Source organism: Malania oleifera, chromosome 13, assembly GCF_029873635.1.
Source record: "Malania oleifera isolate guangnan ecotype guangnan chromosome 13, ASM2987363v1, whole genome shotgun sequence".
Taxonomy (NCBI): Eukaryota; Viridiplantae; Streptophyta; class Magnoliopsida; order Santalales; family Ximeniaceae; genus Malania; species Malania oleifera.
In genome coordinates, this window is record NC_080429.1 from 33484184 (window position 1) to 33504440 (window position 20257).

Here is a 20257-nt window from a genome sequence, read left to right on the forward strand (position 1 = left end):
TAGCGTGTTCTGCCCTGTCTTTTCTTCTTGCTTCAAATTAAAGAGTTGCACAAGAACACGCTGTGTTAATTGGAAGGTACAAAATGCTCCTCCTAAAGATAACTACTTGTTTAATCCACCACATTCAAGCAGTTCCCTTCAATTTTGACCCGGCCAGATACAATCTTCTAGTGTCATTCATGTTGTACAATCGGAAATAGTACTCCAAAGAATATACCAATCATCAAATTCATCAACAGATCTATCACTATTAAAATCTGAAACTTCTAGTTTAGTTCTCTTATTTCAATGATCATTTCAGCCTTCACACAAGCCAAAAGTACAAGAGACAGACACGCAAACCTCAAACTTGACTCTCAATTTCTCAAGAACGATCTTCAATTAAAGCAAAACCTCTTAAACAACTTACAAATGGCAGCAATTTGGTCTGATTCTGTTGTTGGCAGCGCATGTGGATCCTCCAATATATGTACCAAACTCAGTCAATCAACCTTTCCATCAAACAACTTCACAAAATTGCAGGCCTTTGTACTAAAAAATTCTTAATACATTGGCTAGAAGCAAATGGTTTACAACTTCGGAAGTTGCAGAATTGGGGCAAAAAATTCTCACACCAGCATCAACGGCACATGACAGTGTGACTCGCAAGCGGTGACTTTCCAGCAATGATATTAGGCATGAAGGTAGATCATCATCCGGCAAGTTCAGTTGTAGTGGTGGTGCAATGAAAAAAAACACAGGAAGATAAAGAGATTTTGATAGGCCAACAGCTGGGATGTTTTCTGCCGGACCATTGGACCACAAACATGGTAAGACAGCAATGAATTTTTGGGTAAGGGTTTCCAAGGGTCTCTGTGAGCATGTTGCAAAATGATTGTTGGAAAGTGGTGCTGGAAATTGAAGGGCAATGGCTGCAATTTTTTACCCCCCAATCTGGGACTGGAATTGAATATTTATGGATGGTGCGAAGATGAAGAGAGAATGATGAATGGAGAAAGATTAAATATGTAAGTGGGGTCGAAGATGGAGAAGATTATTGATGTAGTGGAAGAATAAGGGAGAACAGAACTGAACAGCAGTATAGATACTGCCCAGGGGGAAAATAGGAAGAGAAGTAGAAAGAAGGGGAGAAGAGGAAAGGAAGAAGATCAAATACAGAGGAGAGAAGTTGGTTCAAGAATTCTGCAGAAATTTGATTGCAGGGAAAATAAAGGGCAGGATTTGAACAGAATAGTAGGAAGAAGAAGAATGAGTGCAGGAGAAATGAGGGAATAAAATGGAAGAATGGAGATCGTATTTAGGCTCTGATACCAAAAGAAGCAGCAGCATCAAAGAATTACAGCCAATGGAGAAATTAGAAGAGAAATAGAGGAGAGGAGAGGCGAAGATGAAAAAGGAAGGAGAGGTGGAAGGAGACACAATTTGAAGGAGACGCGCATTTACTTCAACTTTAAATTCAACAAACCAACACTTACATGGCTTTCACACCCTATTTGTAAGAAAGCCTAAATTACTAGAATTACACATAAACGACAAAGATACATAAAATCACAAATAAACCCCTAAAACACATATATTACAACCTCCCTCCAAATACTCATAATCTTACTACAAGCAACTAAACACACATAATAAACAACCAATTAACGAAAGACTTTGGGTTTAGGACCCAACAATTCCTTGACCCTATTCTTTGAAATTGATCTTCAAATTAGTTCAAAATCACATCCAAATAGCCGCTTTCCATCCTACATCACTCGTTCTTGCTTGTTTTTACATTGCAGCAGGATTGGATGCCATCACTTTATTGATTTGTCTTGTATATACTATCTTTTATTTAGCTGCTTTCCTTTTGTAATGGAAGGATATCTTGTTCTCACTGTTTCTTCCTTTTTTTCTTTTTCAATATTGTACTCCTTTCTTCCTTCAACATAGTTCTTTCTTTATAATATATATATATATATATATATATATATATATATGTGTGTGTGTGTGTGTGTGTGTGTGTGTGTGTGTGTGTGTGTGTGTGTGTGCGCGTGCGTTGAGAGAAGAATCAACAAGAAGGATCAAAACAACAACAACAACAACAAACCATGCCTTAAGTTGCACTAGTTGGGGTTGGCTAGTCTACAAGGAGAATCCCTATTAATAAATTTCTTTTATCAAATATATATCGATGAACCTAGAAAAAAGGGTTGAGGGTTGGAACGAACACATAACAAGAATTCTTGGAATTCCTTGGGAATTCTTGATTGGTGCTGAGCTAACTATAGTGCAAAGTTGTATTTCTTTGGTTAATAAGATCCAAAAGATTTATTGATCCCAGGGGGTTACAGATCCATAATAGACATATATAAATTATTATACGTCAAATAACATCAAAAACAGGAGGACAAGAAATCCTCAAAAATAAATAAATAAAGGAAAAAGATAAAAAGCAAAAAACAGAACAATACAATAAGAAAACAAAATTAAGCTGAAAAAGCATCAATCCCACTGTATATCCGAAAAGCCATACTTCCAAAACACCCTATGGACAAAACCTACATGGAAGCTGAAAAAACAAATTCTGCACTATATCAAATCAAGAGATGAAATGCTATGTCTGAAAATCAGTGAATTTCTCTCCAGCCATATATTTTCTGTAGTCTCACACAATTGCATTCTTTTGCCTCTGGAACCCTCTAAAACAAATCAACAAGAAAACCTCCAAAGAATGGAGATAAAATAAATAAATAAATAAAACACACACACTGCCAACAATTCAAAATGTTTGTTCAATAAGCACCAAGCCAAAAAGTAGTGAAAACAATAAATGAGCATGATCCTCACTAATAGCGTAAAATATAACAAATACAGCTAGGGAAAGGACAGTGTAAGGTTTTGAAACCACAGCAGATTGTTGGTGTAACTCCATTAAGAATGGTCGTCCACACAAACACCTTCATTTTTGGAGGAGTTTAAGGTTCTAACTTACAGCATTTTGTTTATGCTAATGGAGTCAAAATATATGTTACTTTTTTTATGAGCCTTATGCCTAAGAAGGATCATTCCTTCCATGTTAGGGCAGTCGGCTGATTAGTTTGGTGAGTAGTCTTGCATAAGATTTTGACGAAGATATTGTCTAAATTTTCCCTCCAAGCAGAGCATTTGTTGAACGCAGGTGCATTTTAGATGATGCCTTGGTTTTGGATGAAGTCATTGAGGATGCAAGGGGAAGGGAAGGTATAAGAATGCTTCCTTTGCTTTACAGATTTTGGGTGGTTTTGGACTTTTGGGTCTTCGGGTAAATTTCCCCAAGTCTAGTTTGGTTGATCTGAATTTGAGCATGCAGGGCATCTCTCATTATACTTCTTTAGCTGGTTTTTGGAGAATTCAGGAGTAGCCTTCAACTAACTTAGTACTTCCTTTGATAGATGCTAATTCTTTTTGGTACCTTGTCATTGACCGAGTTGCTAAAAGGTTGGATGGATGAAACAAAGCCATTTTTCTTTAAGCAGTCCTAATAATTTAGTTTCAGATTTTCTGTCTGGTATTCATATTTATTTCTTGTTACACACAACCCTTTCACTCCTCCATAGATCTACACTCAACCTCACAAATGGTCCCTCCTATCCAAACCTTAACCAACAGAAATCTCTCATAACTTTCTCAATCTTAGTGGCTACTCCATCAGAATTCTAAACAAAGACAAATAATACAAAGGGATAGTAGAGAGACAATCCTGAATAAGAGTAAGGAGCCCAACTAAAGAGAGAAGAGGACCCACACACCCATCTAAATGCTTTCCTATCTTAGCCAGCACAGGATCCAAAAAAGATAAAGATTGAGAATTATACCTCCTAGAGGAACTCCAAGGTAGACAAGATGCCAACCTTAAACACCACAACCAGCTAAAAAGTAAACACCAACACTCTATCATGACAAAGATTAATAGCCCCAGATCCACTCTTCCATAAATTTATTCTAAGACAGGAGATCCTCTCAAGAATCTGCAAGAGAGTTAGAATGTTCAAGAAAGACTCTACAATCATCTAAGAGAATAAAAGTACCATCACGCACTATCACACCCTCCCTCCCCACTTGAATACCCCTAACGAATCCCCTGTCCACTACCCTATCCATTAATCTACTCAATGCATGCATCAGCAAGACAAATAAAAAAGAAGAGAAAAAATTCCCTTGCCTAACCCCCTCATGGACACAATTTTGCCTCCCCATTAATAATTTCCAAAAAAGATGCAATAGACAATCCACCTCCACCAGAACCTTTTCTCATGAGAACTTCATCTAAAACCCCCAACTAATACAATCATAAAGCCTCTTTAAAATCCAACTAAAAACCAGCCCCTTCATTTTTCTCCGACAAACATCCTCCACTACTTCATTCATTACTAAAATAGCATCCCCAATCTGTCCATTGCCTAAAAAAGCATTTTTGAGCAAGTGAGATAAAGTCATCAAGCACAGATCACAGCCTATTGGCAAGAATCTTAGTAACAATCTTTTACGGACTAGTTACTAAGTTAATAGGCCAAAAGTCTGAGGCCTTAAAACAAGAATTTTCTTAGGCACCAAGATGATAAAGGTGAATTAACACTCTTCCCCGAAAACCCATTCATGAAAATTCTTTAACAAATCCTCCACCACCTTTCAGCACTCTTTTTGGGGAAGGAAGCCTTATCACTATTGAAACCAAACACCACAACCCTCATCTCTTCCTCAAATGGCCACCAACCAAGATTTTTGGACATTAGAAATGGGATTCCAATCCAACCCCGCAATCATAGGCCTAAGAATATGCTCCTTTAAATATAGATCACTAAGAGGCTAATAACCTCATCAGCTACCACCCGAGCATCCAGCACTATCTAACCTTACCATCTCCAATTCTCTGATATAATTATGTCTCGTATTTCCATCAGTCAATATATGAAAAAATTTAGTATCAATCCTCCCCCTCCCCCCCAAAAAAACCATTTAAATTTAGGCTTTTGCTTCCAACTCGTACCCTCCTTCAAAATCATCTCTCCTCGAATTCATTTTTCAAAACGGCACACTTGGTTAGCTCCCCCTCAATAATCCGTCTACTTCCTCTCCTCTACCACCCAAATTACTCAAAACTCTAGCCTTCTTCGATCCAACATCTCCAAACACATCCAAATTCAACTTCTTCAAAAACTTCTTTCAATCTCCTAAATTCCTTCACAAATCTAAACCCCTCATCGAGCACTCACCAAGTTTCCCCTACCAATCAGCGAGAAGAACAATTATCCATCAACATGTTTCCAAAACAAAACGGGGTGGGACCCCAACTTACCTTCCTCAGTTCCAAGTTCCAACAAAATAGGGAAACAGCCACACATAAGACTAGACAAAACAACTTGAGTCAAATTAGGAAATTCATCCTCCCACACCTCTTTAGACAAAAACTTATCCAACCAACTAGGTATCGCTCTATCCCATCCAAAAGACCAAGAAAACAAAGCACTCTCCAACAGAATGTCTCTTAACCCACAATCCATAATGAAATAATCCAATTGCACACAAGGGAAGAAACAGCATCAAAATCTAACTACATTGAAATTAACCCCAACAATCCACTTTGGTGAACAAAATCCAAAAAAAAACATAGGACTCCTCCCAAAAATGACTACAAGACTTAGGTCAAGCAGGCCCATACAAAGAAGAATACCCCCGCTGACCCCCCCCCCCCCTTTTTTCTAATCTAAAGAAAAATAGATAGAGAAAAAAAAACTTTTAAAAGATTCAATTCTAAATTCTTTTAATGTTCATTGAACCACAATCACTGCACCACCAAACCTCTCAACCAATCACACCAGCATGAAGCATTTACAATGTTTGAAATAATCACATCATACTGATGCACAATCTCCTTCAAATATATGCATTGATTGATACCACCCAACCTCCCGATATGTTCTAAGCACAAAAATCGCACTCTTGAATTCTGTAGCAATTCAAGGCAAACAATGCCCCCAGTTGCTACTTGCTCATATAAGTATTCCAAAGGCCACAGGCATCCTCCGAAGGCCTTGGCCAGAAAGAATTAATTGAACATAGAAGCCATGAGAACTCACTAGTATTCAACGCCACAAATGAAGATTCAGTTCCCTCAGATTCAGACAAACAAAATGACCCATACCCATTTTTGACTATTGTGTTACTTTCTTCTTGCAACTCCACCTGTGATGCACTCAATGTACTAACTGTTTTCACACACAGCCAGTTGCAAGCCCAGGTAAAGGAAGAGGGCTGCATTAGATAGTTCACGACCAGTGTGAAACTTGTCAAATCTATATGATGGGGGTGTCTCAAATGGTTTGGGCATTTACAACACCCAGAAATAGTGCACCAATGAGGAGGGGTGAACTAGTAACTGCTAGACGTAGACTTTTACTCAGTTATTCGAACTCCATAACGGACATCACCAGCAAAAGCTCCAGCTGATACAATTACATTATTGGACTCAATGCTTTGGTTTTCTCACAATCCTTAAAAACCAATGACTGTTATCAAAAGAGGCTTCATCAGCTGACATACATATTTTGCACATGAAGAGTCAAGAGACCATTGCTCATCTCTATGTGCATTTTCATTTTGCTTGGAGATGGCGAAAGCTTTTTTTTGACATTTATAAGGAGTGTTGGGTTTGTCTGAGCATTGTGAATAAGCTTTGTCAATAGATTTTGGGGCTTCAGGCGAAGGAAGGACAGTAGGATTTCACGGGTTTATACTTTATTGACCATGGTGTGGTGCATTTGGTTAGAGAGCAATTCAAGGAACTTTTGAGAAAATACCCTTCCCACCCATTTGCTAGGATAGTGTGGTTTTTTATGCCCCTGTGGGCATAAGTGGCCAGAACTTCAATAGAAGTTCTTTGTCATACAAAGTGATTGGAGATCTTTGCCACACTGATTTCTATTTGAATACTGCCGTAGTTCTTTATATTTGTTACTTTCTGTTTGTTACTTTCTGTTCATTATGAGTGGACTTCTGGTCTTTTTCCTTGTATATTCTATATTTCCTTATCCCAAAATAACCGCAAAGTACTCAACATGTCTCCACTCCCCAATACTGCAAAAGAATAAAAATAAAACAGCACACCGCATGCTAGTTAACTTAGCATGTCTGAAATATAAAAATGCTAGTTAACTTTATGAGGCAATTCATGTCTCCAATATAGCAAACCAGGAAAAAGAAATATGCTGCTTCGGCTCCCAAAATTATTAAAAATAAACGTGAATCAGGGAAGTAGAAATTGCACCTCAAATTTTGGTATGTTCCTCCTAGTTCCTCCTTCAAATGCAAGTACAGGCAGAAAAGCCAGTGTTGGTCCTTTTATGTCCACAAGAAAATTCTGTCAAAGAACAGAGAAAAATAATACATATAAAACAAGGAGATTCTGGTATAGTAACTACAAGGAACCCAACAAAAAAACTACCAATGCATATGGAGTTATAAGCATAGAAATACTACAATATATGAAACAACTCAAACAAGCAAACCTTATATTACACACAATGAAATAGCAAGCAAAAAGAACCATCCAAGCCCACTAAGTGAATGATTTATAAATGGCATATATGGATAAGGTGCTTGTTTTCCACCAGCTTAAATTTATATGAATTTAATCAAAGAAACTGAAAAAAGCAATCATATGGTTACGATGACAAAGAGTCTCCCTCAACTCACATGTTCATATATTGCAAGGAACATAAACTCCCAAGATTCTGCTATAGAAGAGTTATGAGTCTGTTTAGTTGTCGAAAACAATTTACATTTTCCATTGTTAGTTCTACAAAGAATTTGAAAAACAAAAAAAAAATCCAGCTTATTTTCAGTTTTGCAACATTAGTATAATAAAACTCAATATATATATCTTGGCACTATTCACTTCTTAAAAATAGTCTTATTTTTTATTTCCAAAAAATTACAAAAATGCCACCTTGTTTTCCAATCTGCTAAATTCATATCTGAAAGTTGGAAAACAACTATTTATTGGTTTCTAGATTTCTGATTTCCTATATAATTTCTGGAAAATTGAAAATAAATTGTGATTTCTTAATTATTTTTGGAAATTTGAAATATAAAATGAAAATTGTTTTCCACAAACTAAATAAATCCTTTATTTTCTACCTTCTAAATACAAATCTAGGGAAACTGGAAAATAGTTTACATTTTTATAATTTGTCGGGAAAAAAAAAATAGAAAATGAAAACTGTTTTCCACAACTGAATGGGCCCTAAAATATTTTTGATAATGTGCGCACATCATTCTTAGGAATTTCCCTTTTCATTTTAACATTCCTAGCTCCAGAATGATGCTCTCAACACCTCATCGAATTCTCAAACCTCACCCAATAATTCACTGCATAACTCAATACGTTAAATTTCACAATAATTACTAATGGAACATGCAAAACTGTGATATCAAGATGTGAAGTGAGAGAATTAGCAGCAACACCGCATACAACTTGCTCCGTTAATATACAACATGGAGGATCCAGGGGATAGGCTCATTTCAGACACTAGATTGTGTAACATTAAAATCTAATATTAAAACAAGGTGTGAAAAGGCTTTTCCCTTTAAAAAGTGGATGAAGGAAGCCATAAAACATTACCACTAATAGCAGAAAGGCCAACCAATTGCTTCCAACAAAAGCTGGTCACCTTTAAGGGTATAGAAACCAAGTGATCAATCTAAGAGGCCATAAACTCACTGAATTTGGGAGGTAAAAAAACCATAGAAGGAGGATCTTAATCTATTAAAACTCTTACCTTTTTCACAAAAACTGTCAATTCTGCTGGGCTTAAACAAACAATTATGTATCCCTTGTCTTAAAAAAGAAGAAAGTGTGAGAAGCAAAGAGCAGGGATAACTTTTGAATGTTCTTCGTAACAAGAACTGTGTTTTGGACACTCTTGCACCCAGTTGCTTAATTTGATTGATAGTTTTTGGTAATCTTGTGAATCTCACACAGCACCAACTGGCACAAGAGAAACAGCAAGAAAGCAACAAAATACAATCGAAAAAAAAAATAAGTGGAAAATTAAGGTGGAAAGAAAATTAAGGCTAAGCTCAATTAGATAAAATTGGTGGCACATGCTGAGATTAGCCACGGATAGAAGTCAGGGAGCGTCGCAGGTCGAATCAAGGGTCTCTACGGGGAATCCAGACTCCTTAGCTTTTTCTAAGAAGCCAAGCATACGCAATATGTCATTTTTCACCTACCACCCTCCCACCCTCCTTCCCTCCAACCCACCTAAACCTTTGGATTCCCACTAACTCAAGCAATCCCTTCAGCCACAATACTATCACTTGCCACCATCCACCCATGCACTTCTTGGGCCTTGCATGGTTCTCCTCTCTGGTTTAGAATATCCATTACTTACAACAAAATTCACCTCCCCTCTCAAGAATCCCTTATACAGCTCAATAATGCAAGCTAAGCACAACGCTTACACAACAAGCCTTTCTATAGGCTTTTCTCCTAAACTACATAAGGAAACACACTTTAGGAAACAATATCAAATCCCTAAAAAAATCTGAAAATTAACAAATTATCAAATCTTTAAAACCTGAAAATGGCATAAGTAAATCTGACAAATAAATCCTAAATTATGCCTATGGCAAACACTAAGGCACACTGAATGTCAGGAAAGACAGATGTAGTGCCCCGAAATATCTGAATCTATGCAATGCAACTCATCCCTAGCATCCAATGTGGAATTGGAAGTACGATAATCTAACCACTTGACAAGGTATCATTTGTAATTGTAACCTCACTGTGAACATAGGCAGAAAGGAGGAAGAACAAGAACTGGAACTGATGGAGGCGATACTCCACAAGGAGAGATGTCTGCATGCACAAAAGAAGACTCAAGGTGCCTCAGTAACTATTAAGTTCTTATCATTGAGAATAGGACTAATGCCCATATCATATGGTGGCACAAGTACAAAAGCATTAGAGCCCAAACAACGGACAATGCAAAAAGGACCAGACATGGATAATGCGAAAAGGACCAGACACACAGGCATGTAATTTCTTAAATAATGCTTAGGGATACGTTCATGACAGATATGCACCATCACAGTCATTCTGATTAAATTCGACATGCCTCTGGTGAGCATCAGCTAGCTTATATTGTGCAACATTCATAGTAATGTTTTGCTTAATATCAGCATGATATTAGGATTTGATAGGGATCACATTCAGAGGGCCCTTACCGTTTACCCAGGCACGGGCAATTTTTCTTATTGGATTTAATTATGTAATTTTCAAATTTTAGAGATATGAAATTTTGGTAAGTTTCAGCTTTTCAAGAATTTGGCATTGTTTCCTTAAGTATATTTCCTTATTTAGTTCCAAGAGAAAGCCTTAGGAAAGGCTTCATGTGTAAACATGGAGCTTAGGTTATTGAGAAGTGAACCTTAACTTAATTTAGCCTTAATTTTCCCTTCCTCAATTTTCCTACTTATTTTTCTGTTACTTTCTTTTGTTTTCTCTTGTTTTCTATTTTCTTGATGTCTCTCCTGTGCCAATCAGTGCTGCATCAATTGATATCAGAGCCTCAATTCAATCCCCGCAGCACCGTCATCAAAGAACCAATACTATTGTATCTCTACATCATCACCCATACAGCCATACCCTTCCTTTACCCAGCCACCACAACTAGACTTCCAGCCACAACCCTCTGAACTATCCATATCAATTTTGACATACTTCACCCTCTAAACCCTAGCTGCCCCCCATTCATCATCCATTAACACATCAAAATCCGAATCTGTCTTTCAGACAATGCCTCACTGCTCAATGAATTCATCACATACAGAGAACACATTTGTTTTGCAGCATTACTACTGAAGAGAGAAGAAGCCACAATGCAGTTTTCAAAAAATGAAAATACAAACATCGTCACTGTTGACTACTGCCAGAACAGAGAAAAAGTAGGGCAGGGAGCAGGGAAAAAGATCCCAGGGGAAAAAAAAAAATTCCAGCTGCTGTGTCTTTATGTATGTATATATGTATCTATTTATGCCTTCCTTACCTTTTGATAATAAAAGAAAATTCCATTAAATAAAACTAAAGTACAATTTATGGAAGACAACATCCTCGAAGAATTAGCTAGAACAACTACAGTAATGTTGCTTTCTAAACCCTTTGAAGACTGGACAATGAAATCCTCAAAAATCCCAAAAACAATGCGCTCAGAAAAAGAAAAAGCAAGAAAGATAACTCTGTTCGACAGCAAAGGAAAAGGACTTGTTTGAGCCTTGAAAATTCTCATGTTATCATACACATGTCCACTCTCCCTTTGCTACTTTTTTCCAAAACCCAAGAAGTCATCCACATTTTGAGGAGCTACTTACGCTCCATCAAAACAAGAAAACAGTGGGTTCCAAAGTTGGCCCGCCGGCTGATGACGTAGAAAGAGGTCGCATCAGTGCCATTGGGCTCTTGGCACAATATATGAATATATGGATTAATAGCCTTACAGGATCCCCTTTCCTGTAACAAAGTTATTCATATTAATCCTATTAAAAGTCAGGGTCTAGATGAAAACCCATATCTTAAAACGAACCTTAGCCTTCTAAATGACATGATACAAAGAAAAACAAAAGGGTTGAAGGTTTCAATAAAACAGAGGAAGAAAGACTAGCAAGAAAAGGAACCCAGAGGTTTCCCCAACCAAACCCGAACACCAACCCTAGTTTGAGAAACAAAAGAGTCCAACACACTCAGCATAGTAAGCTCATCAGCCTCTCTTTCATCAAGAAGCCTATATAAATGGAAGTCCCAAGAACGAAAACACTCCTATGAAGAAAAACAAGTTGTAGTTGGTACGTTATAAACAGAATATAATCTTAAAAGATGAGGAACCAACAGTTCCAACGAAACCTCTTCCACCCAAATATCCCTCCCAAAACCAAACCATGTTACCAAGCTCCAAACCTCCCTCAACCAACAAGATGATCCCTTCTATTCTCCCAAATCCAAAGAAAAGGAAATCTCGTAAGCCCCTCCAAGACCCTCACCAAACTCGAAGGAACTCTGAAATGGATATAAAAAAAAATGTGAGAATCTCAGAAACAAGAATACTAATGAGTTTTTTTAACCCTTAAAGGTAAGTATGGAAGCCCCCTCCCCCACCAATCAATTCTACTGCACACCATTTGGACAATGAGGTCCCAAAACGCAGGGTTATCCCTGAAAGGAAGACCTAGACAAGATAAAGGTCAGTCTAGAAAAACACAATCAGCTAAAGCCTTGAACCCTTTAAAGTCACTATGATCCATATTAATGCCAGCCAACCCACTTTTGGACATGTTGATCTTTAACCTGGAAATTTCTCAACAAGTTAAAGACCTTTCAAAATTTTTTTACATTATCCTCCAGAAAATATATATAGTATCATTGGCAAATTGAACGTGGGACGCATCCACCTCCTCCCTTCCTACAGTACAGCTCTAATCAGCCCCAAATCCTAAGCATGTTAAATCAACAGTTTATCACAACAACCACTCTTGGGTCAACAAGAATGGAATCAAGGGATACTCTTGCCTTAACCCCCAAGAAGCCCCAAACCACTCCCTAGGATGTCCATTACTCCATTCACAATTACAAACAAATATGTGGAACTCGAACACCTTTCTATGATTCTATCCAGTTCCTCCACAATGGGCCAAAACACTTCTTAACCATCACTTTTTCTTTGGGGGGGGTTAAAAAAAAAAAAAAAAGCAATTCACCATATTGCATGCTTTTTCAAAATCCAATTTGAGAACCATACTCCTCCAACCACTGCCACCAATATTGCATCTGAAATTTGTGTCTTTAATAAAATCAGCATAATCCACTGTTATTGTATCACCAAGAACCTCTCTAGGCCTCTCAGACAAACAGGATAATAGTTAAACCTAGTAAAGACTAGTTACCAGACTAAAAAATCCCTCACCCTCATTGACCTCTCCTTTTAAGGAATCAGGGCTATAAGGTAGAATTTACGCTATTTACCACCACCCAATTATGATGAAATTCCCAAAAACCTCAAAATATCCTCTTGCATAACCTCCCAACTATCCTTTAAAAAAATGATATAATAAAACCTGAGCCTAGAGCTTTACCCCCTATCCATTTAAATTTTAAAAAACCACCTGCTTAACTTCTTTCAAAAGGCATTATAACCAAGTAGCAGTGTTCCCCCCAATGGAGCTCTAACCGAATCCCTCAAGCATCAATCTATGCTCAGAATCCTCATGTATAAAAGCTTGAAGAACCCTGTAATCTCTTCTCCAACCTGCTTACGATCCCGCACAAAACTCCCCAAATCTAGGTCCAAGCTTCCAACTCCTTAATCGAACTTTTCCTCTGCCTACCATTAGCCACCCTATGAAACAGACTATAGTTACAATCCCCCTCCTCACCCACTTTATCTTTGACTTTTGCTGCCAAATAATATCCTCTCTCAACAACAGCACCTCCAAACCATCACACAGACAAGCCCTTACAGCTCTATCCTCCTCACCCAACAGCCTGCAATCCTCCAACCTATCCAAGCCTTCAATCTCAGAAAAAATGTTATATTTTCGTCTCTTTAAGGTTTCTAGAGACCTCTTTATTCCTTTGTTTGAACTTATTTCATAAACTCCCATTTTGTCATCAATTTAAAACCCCCCACCCATGAACATGACACTCTCCTCCACCAAATATTGACAATATACCAAAAAGAGGGATGTGTCAACCACATATTTTCAGAACCGAAAGAGGTGGGACCACATCAAAACTGGATTTGAATCTAAGCAGCCGGAAATGGTCAGATACAGGCCTAACTAGAATCTCCTGCACAACATTTGGAAAAACATCCTCCCATGTTTGCAAGAAGAGACATGCTTATCTGCTCGAGCCACTCAAATAAAATTACCAGTTCAATGGAACATCCTAACTGCGGTCCCAAATGAAAATTCACTATCTAGAGCTCCAAATAACATTGAAGTCCCCTCCTACCACCAAACGCAGACTATAACCAAAGACAGTGGCTAACTCATTGAAAAAGGCATCTCATAGAGAAAACTATATGGGTCCATAGATTGATGTCCCCAAAACCCAAACTCCTAACAATTAACAAAGAAGCAGACCCAACAAGATAGTCTCGAAGCATAGTTACCCTAGTATCCCAAGCTACTACTGACATCCAGATGCACCAAAAAAAGGGAGGGAAAAACCTCTAAACTTGAATCCCAATTGCTCCAAATTAAGAAAGCATTTCGCTTTCTTAATTTCAGGACTAACCCAATTAACCAACTCCTTAACCAACCTCCTCTTATCACCACCCCCTAGACTACGCACATCCCAAAAAACTAAGGACGACTCAACTTGACCCCTCCTTACTAATTGAAGCAAAGGAAAATACATAGAATTCTTTGGAAGTTTTAGGAGATTGTATACTTTGCATTTCAGTGGAGTAAAGACACAAATAATTGGACGGTAATTTGCATCTTGGTGGGTTATTTGGAAACAGGGATACATAGAATATTTTAGAAGTTTTAGGGGAATGTACACTTTGCACCTCAGTTGAATAAAAACAAAGTTAAGTTGGGCAGTAATTTTGCATCTTTGTGGGATGTTTGGAAACAGAGAAATTGGCAGGAAGCTATAGAATGTTAAGTCAACCTTTCTTACAGAATTCTTGCCAGCATCTGTACAATTTTATGGCATTCTAATTTTGATGTTAAGAAGGATTAGGCCAACCACTTTTGTTTCCAGTATCTTAGTAATGTATTTCAACAACTACTTAAGGAAATACACATTAAAAGCATTAACTAAAGAATGTTAATAGGATTAAAAATGGTTTTTTTCTGGTCCATGTCATATAAAGTATTTCACTGTTTAAAGAATAAACGAATCGTCCTTGTTATTTTATGCAATGCAAAAATGCTCTTCATCCATGCATATATTGTATCTAGATATGAGAAAGGAAAAAAACATAAACATAAAAAATAATAATAAATAAATAAATAAATAAAACTTCAACACACAATTGAATTGAAATGAAATGAGAGTTGAAACTATAATTGACAAGAATTATTCAATGAAGAGTTTCTATTATAATATTGAAGTTCAAAGGTACTTACTTCTGCTTTAGATTCCACCACAATGCCCAGAACAGTATCCTCAACGCAAGGAACATACTGAGTTTTTTTTTTTTTTTTCAAATATTGAGGGGAGGAGAGGGGCCAAAGGAGAAAAAACAAATCAATAATCAGAACCATCCATTGTTACATGCAATCAAATCCTTGAAATTCTAGGCCACTCTGAACTACAACACAAAGGACAGTATCCTCCACACAAGGAATATAACTTTTTTGTGTTTGCGTGTGTGAGTTGGGGGAAGGGTATGGGTTTGAATGAATCAACAATCCGAACCATTCAGTGCCTTATGAAGTCAAATCTTCAAAATGCTATGCACCCTCAAATGCATATATTTAATTTGGCACGAAAAAAACAGCTACTTCCCTTGATATTGACTGAGAGACAATATCTTTTTTATAATTAGCATACAAACAACAGCACCATACGCACCCTTTTCTGGGAGTTTTCAACCCAATATTTGTTTGGCCTTGAGAATCTCAGCTTCCCAGCCCGCATGACAGAAATAGAATCACGATCCTGAAAAATCAGAGTGCACATAAAAAAATTTATTATCCTCTCACCAGGGGAATAGAAAAGATACAATTAAAAATTACCTATTTGGAATATAGATCCAGTTGAGAACCTTTTTTTCATTCTTTGGTACATATTTGTTTGTATTTAAGGAACAAATGCGAACCTAGATAAATCCTGATGAAGTATTTCTCATGATGAAAACTACAAAGAACACCATGGTTGGGATGATTTGAAACAGTGTTATATAATCCAAAGTTGCATATGGGATATGAATTTGGGACCATGAACTTGAAATTTTGTGAATGTGGATAAAATTACCTCTAATTTTGCATTGAAAATATCCAATTTCACCCAGCTTCAAATTCAAAGTTCCAATCAAACATTAAATGAGTTTATTTGCCAAAAAAGAAATCAAGCACTGATGTCAATCCATTAATACCTATAACATAAACTACAGTCAAGCTGCTGATCTACCTATAGTATATAAATCAGGTACAAATGCGTTGGAATCAGGTATGTTTGTGCATTAGATTTGCCAAGTCTTGAGATGCAGGAGACGTTGAATTACTGATGTACTGCTCTTTTAATTCTATGCCTGTCAGACAAGTAATTGACATATATCCCATCCCCATATCTATACCATGCAAGTCCAACATGACTATTTCACTTATTCAAAAATTTCCAGGGAACATAGTCGTCGCTAGACTCAAAAACAACTAGCCATGTAATGACAAGAATATCAATGTTGACAGATACAGAAAATGCAAGCAAACAAAAGGCTTTTCTCATACACTCTTTCATTTTTATTTTTATTTTTTTGCACTCTTTGTTAACATTTTTGGACTCCATGAAGGAGGCTGGAGAATCATATTCTTTACATTATAAACTCGACAGAATGAAATCAGTATGCTTCCTAAGGAGGAGATCCTGGGGAAAAAAATTGCCTCTGCATCTATATAGTTAAATAATAATATAAGGCTCTCCAGGCTCCAAATCCCTGACCCAACTTGATGCCTTTTTTTTATTTTTTGCTACAAAAAATAAATGAGGTCGGTCCCAAGCTCCCCATCTAATCCCTTTTGAATTTTCAAACGTATTTATACCAACTGCAAGTACATGAAATACTGGTGTCTTCATGGCAACACAACCCAGGAGCTCAAACAAGTTTAAGCTTAACTAATATCCACGTTGTCCTTTACACATCTTCATCCCTGGAAGGTCAATCATAAACTAGGCAACGTAACAAATAAAACTTTTTTAAAAAAAAAAATTACTTCATTACGGCAATAATAATAATAATAATAATAATAATAATACTTTCCAAATGAATAGCACTGCAATGAGAATACAGGATTATGCAGAAAACCCTAAGACAGACCTGGCGAAGACCGCCCCCGAGCTTGATAGTCTGGTTAGTCATGGTTGAGAGATCAAGAACCACGTCACCAGGAACCTAAGAACGGAAACAAAGAACAAGCCGGGAATGATTGTTGGCAGAGGCACAGCGAGAATGATCACAACCGTAAAGAGACAAAGTGTATGGGAAAACCAGAGAAAATACCGAACTCACCACTAATTGATCTACAAAGGTTGTAGGCGAACTCGACGGCTTTTCTTCCATTGTTTTAGCTTCGAAAGCAGAACAGAGTGTGTATGAGCCCTTATGGTTAAAAGTAAGAACGAAGCGGCAGGGCACGAGGATGGAGAAGGCGGGAAGCAGGGAAAGCGTCCCCCGAGTCCGGAGGTACACTGAAATTTTAGTCTACGCCTGTTTGGTTGCCGAGAAAAAATTTCTTCCCTAATGGTAAGCTCTGGTTCGTACTTTGTAACTTTGTAGGCCGAGCCGGCAGTGAGTGATGCCACCGGTCCAGCGCCATGAATATTCGAGCCGGGCCCGGCCCAGGTAAAATTTCCCTTTTTGAAAAAAAATAAATAAATATCGCGTTGTCACTTTGTGTATTCACATTTATGTACATCCATTTGTGAATCTATTTGAAAAAAAAAAAAAAAAAAAAACTTGAAATATAAATGTTCAAAATACTTTTTTTTAAACATATTAGTGCCTAGAAATTATAATTTCTACTTGACGTCATAGAATTTGAGTTTGAAAATTAAACATCTTAACGAAAATAAAATAAAATTTGTATTTTATTTTATTCAATTCTTTATAATTCAAGCATAAATTTTATATTTTCAAGAGGTATAAGTCGCAACATTTCTAAGTGAAAGTGATTTTATGTTAAATTTCATGAAAATAATTAAAAAAATTAAAGAACTATAATTTAAATATCTCAATGATTAGAGCACAAGATTTTTATATTGATGGTTTTGCATTTTAATTTCAAGAAGGAATATTAATTATGGAATTTCAGATCAATTATTTGCATGAGTCGAGTAAGACTTAAATTAATAAAAAAATAACAAATTATTTCAAAAATTAAAATATCTTATTTTTTAGAAATAAAATAATTTTTGTTTCAAAAAATTATTTCAAAAAATTAAAATAATTTTTCTTTCACAGAATATAATTTTTTTCTAATTAAGTACAAATTTAAAAAAAAAAAAAAAAACTCCCAAACTATATAATACATGTTGGGGTATTGGATACCAAACAGTTAAAATAATTCAAATTTTAGACTCAGTGATCAATTCAAGTTCAACTCAGAACTGGTTCAAAAAAATCGAATTTAAATTTTGGTGCTCAATATGTAACAGTTAATTTTTTCAATCCCCCAAGAGAAAACATATTTGCATGCATAAAACTTATTACGTTAAAAAACTAGTAAAAATCTTTCTCATACTTTTTAAAATAAAGATTTTTTTTTTAGTAACCTAGAACTTCCACACAAGCGCATTGCTCTAATAGGCAAAATATAAGTATGATACTACTAAAGAAATATGAGAAATTTTCAATAATAATTACATCATAAAAGATGGTGGAACTAAAACATTTGCTTGCAACAAATTCATGCACTATGAGATGATCGATGAGAAAATAGTATATCTTAGAATCGAGAATTTCAAAAATTGTTGCTCGTTATTTTAGTTGAGGGAAGTGAATAATGTGTTCCAAATAGTGTCCTTGATTGATAAATTGTGATCATCCTAAAATGAGACCCAAGAAACTTTGATGCACAAAAAGAATGACATGAATTTAGAACAACTTATTATCTACCAAATGATAGAAAAAAAGTTTATATATATATGATTCAAAATAATGAAGTAATAGGGAATGCAAACTTGGTGCAAGACGACTAGGCGAGATCTATGTGTAAAAACCCAACTCGTGAGATATGGAATAAATAAATAAGAAAAAGGTAAAACAGCAATTTGAGAAGACTTCGTCAACGAAGCCAGAGTTTCGTCGACGAAGGCCCTTCTACTATTCGGCAACGAAATGCAGAGGTTTGTAGACGAGAAGAAGCCGAAAGGTTTTGGAAAATCCGAAAATCTCAAGCTTGTCAACGAGACCACCACTACGTCAATGAACTTCCTTCGTTGGCTCGTAGACGAAGACGCTGCCTCATCGATGAAGTTGGCAGAGTCAAAGGTGCTACAAATATCCATTTCTTTGCTTAGAAGCTAAGTTATCAAGGTTTTCTCTCCCTCTCTCTCTATAACTCGAAGCCACTCTCTCTCTCTCTAGATTTTTTCTTTGTTTGTTGTTAAAATCGACAAACCAACGTTACTGCGAGGATTAGGGAAGAAATCTCTACATGTTTTGTAGAACGGATCTTTGTTTTGAGGTCTTTGGGTTTTGACCCAAAAATCGAGATAAGGCTCGGTTTTCATTTCCATTTAGGTAGATCTGTAAAACGTAAGATTGTAAGTAATTATTATGCTGTGATTTATAGGTTTTGGGAACTCGGTTCGTGATTTAGGAGTCGTAGAGTTCGTGTTGAGATTTTCGGGGAAAGGTAAGGGGATTATGTTTATATCGGTTATTTTCGAAATCAGATTCGGTAGAACTGTGGTTCACAATCTTATGTGTGTTTTGACTGCTTATTTGGGGAAATACAACGGGTAAAATTATGGGGTTTTCATATTACTGTTTTGGGAAAAAGGGGGCATCCAGGTGCATCTCTAGTTTTGTTGGAAAACCCTAGATATATTGTGTTATATATTGTGTTATAGAGATGGTCGTGTCTTGACTTGTTTTAAACTGTATTTTGAAATTCATGATTTTGAGATTACCAAATGACTGTGGAATGAACTGTTCTATGAACATGCATTGAGTTGTGATTTGCTGAAATGAGATATAGGAACGTGAGTTCTGAATTGTTCCAAGTTGTGAAAGAGTGTCCGGCTCTATATCCAAGGGTGTGAAATACCACCTACTAGTGGCAAGAGTGTCTGGCTCTATATCCGAGGGCATGAAATATCGCCTCTTACCAGCTGATCACCAAAGGGTGTGGATCCACCAATTGTACCGGTACAATGTCATGGGAGCTTAGGGCTATGCCATGTGCCGAGGACGCCATGTAATACAGGTCAGCTTCGTGACGAAGGGTGTGACAAACACCGGATTGCTTGATCATGTTTGTGTGTGTGTTGAGAACTATACTGGAA

General features: G+C 36.7%; 1 protein-coding gene across 2 annotated transcripts in view; it reads right to left on the reverse strand.

Annotated features, from left to right (window-relative positions):
- The window catches only part of LOC131146409 (uncharacterized), a 30345-nt gene extending 12853 nt beyond the window's left edge, over window positions 1–17492 (reverse strand). For both annotated transcript variants that reach the window (XM_058096004.1, XM_058096003.1), the window contains exons 1-5: window positions 17259–17492; window positions 17067–17141; window positions 15605–15691; window positions 15157–15213; window positions 7289–7381 (exon numbers count right to left, since the gene is read on the reverse strand). In XM_058096004.1, coding sequence (XP_057951987.1) covers window positions 7289–7381; window positions 15157–15213; window positions 15605–15691; window positions 17067–17141; window positions 17259–17309 — 363 coding nt within the window. In that variant the 5' untranslated portion in view covers window positions 17310–17492. The remainder of the gene's footprint in view (window positions 1–7288; window positions 7382–15156; window positions 15214–15604; window positions 15692–17066; window positions 17142–17258) is intronic.
- Window positions 17493–20257: the final 2765 nt, after the last annotated feature.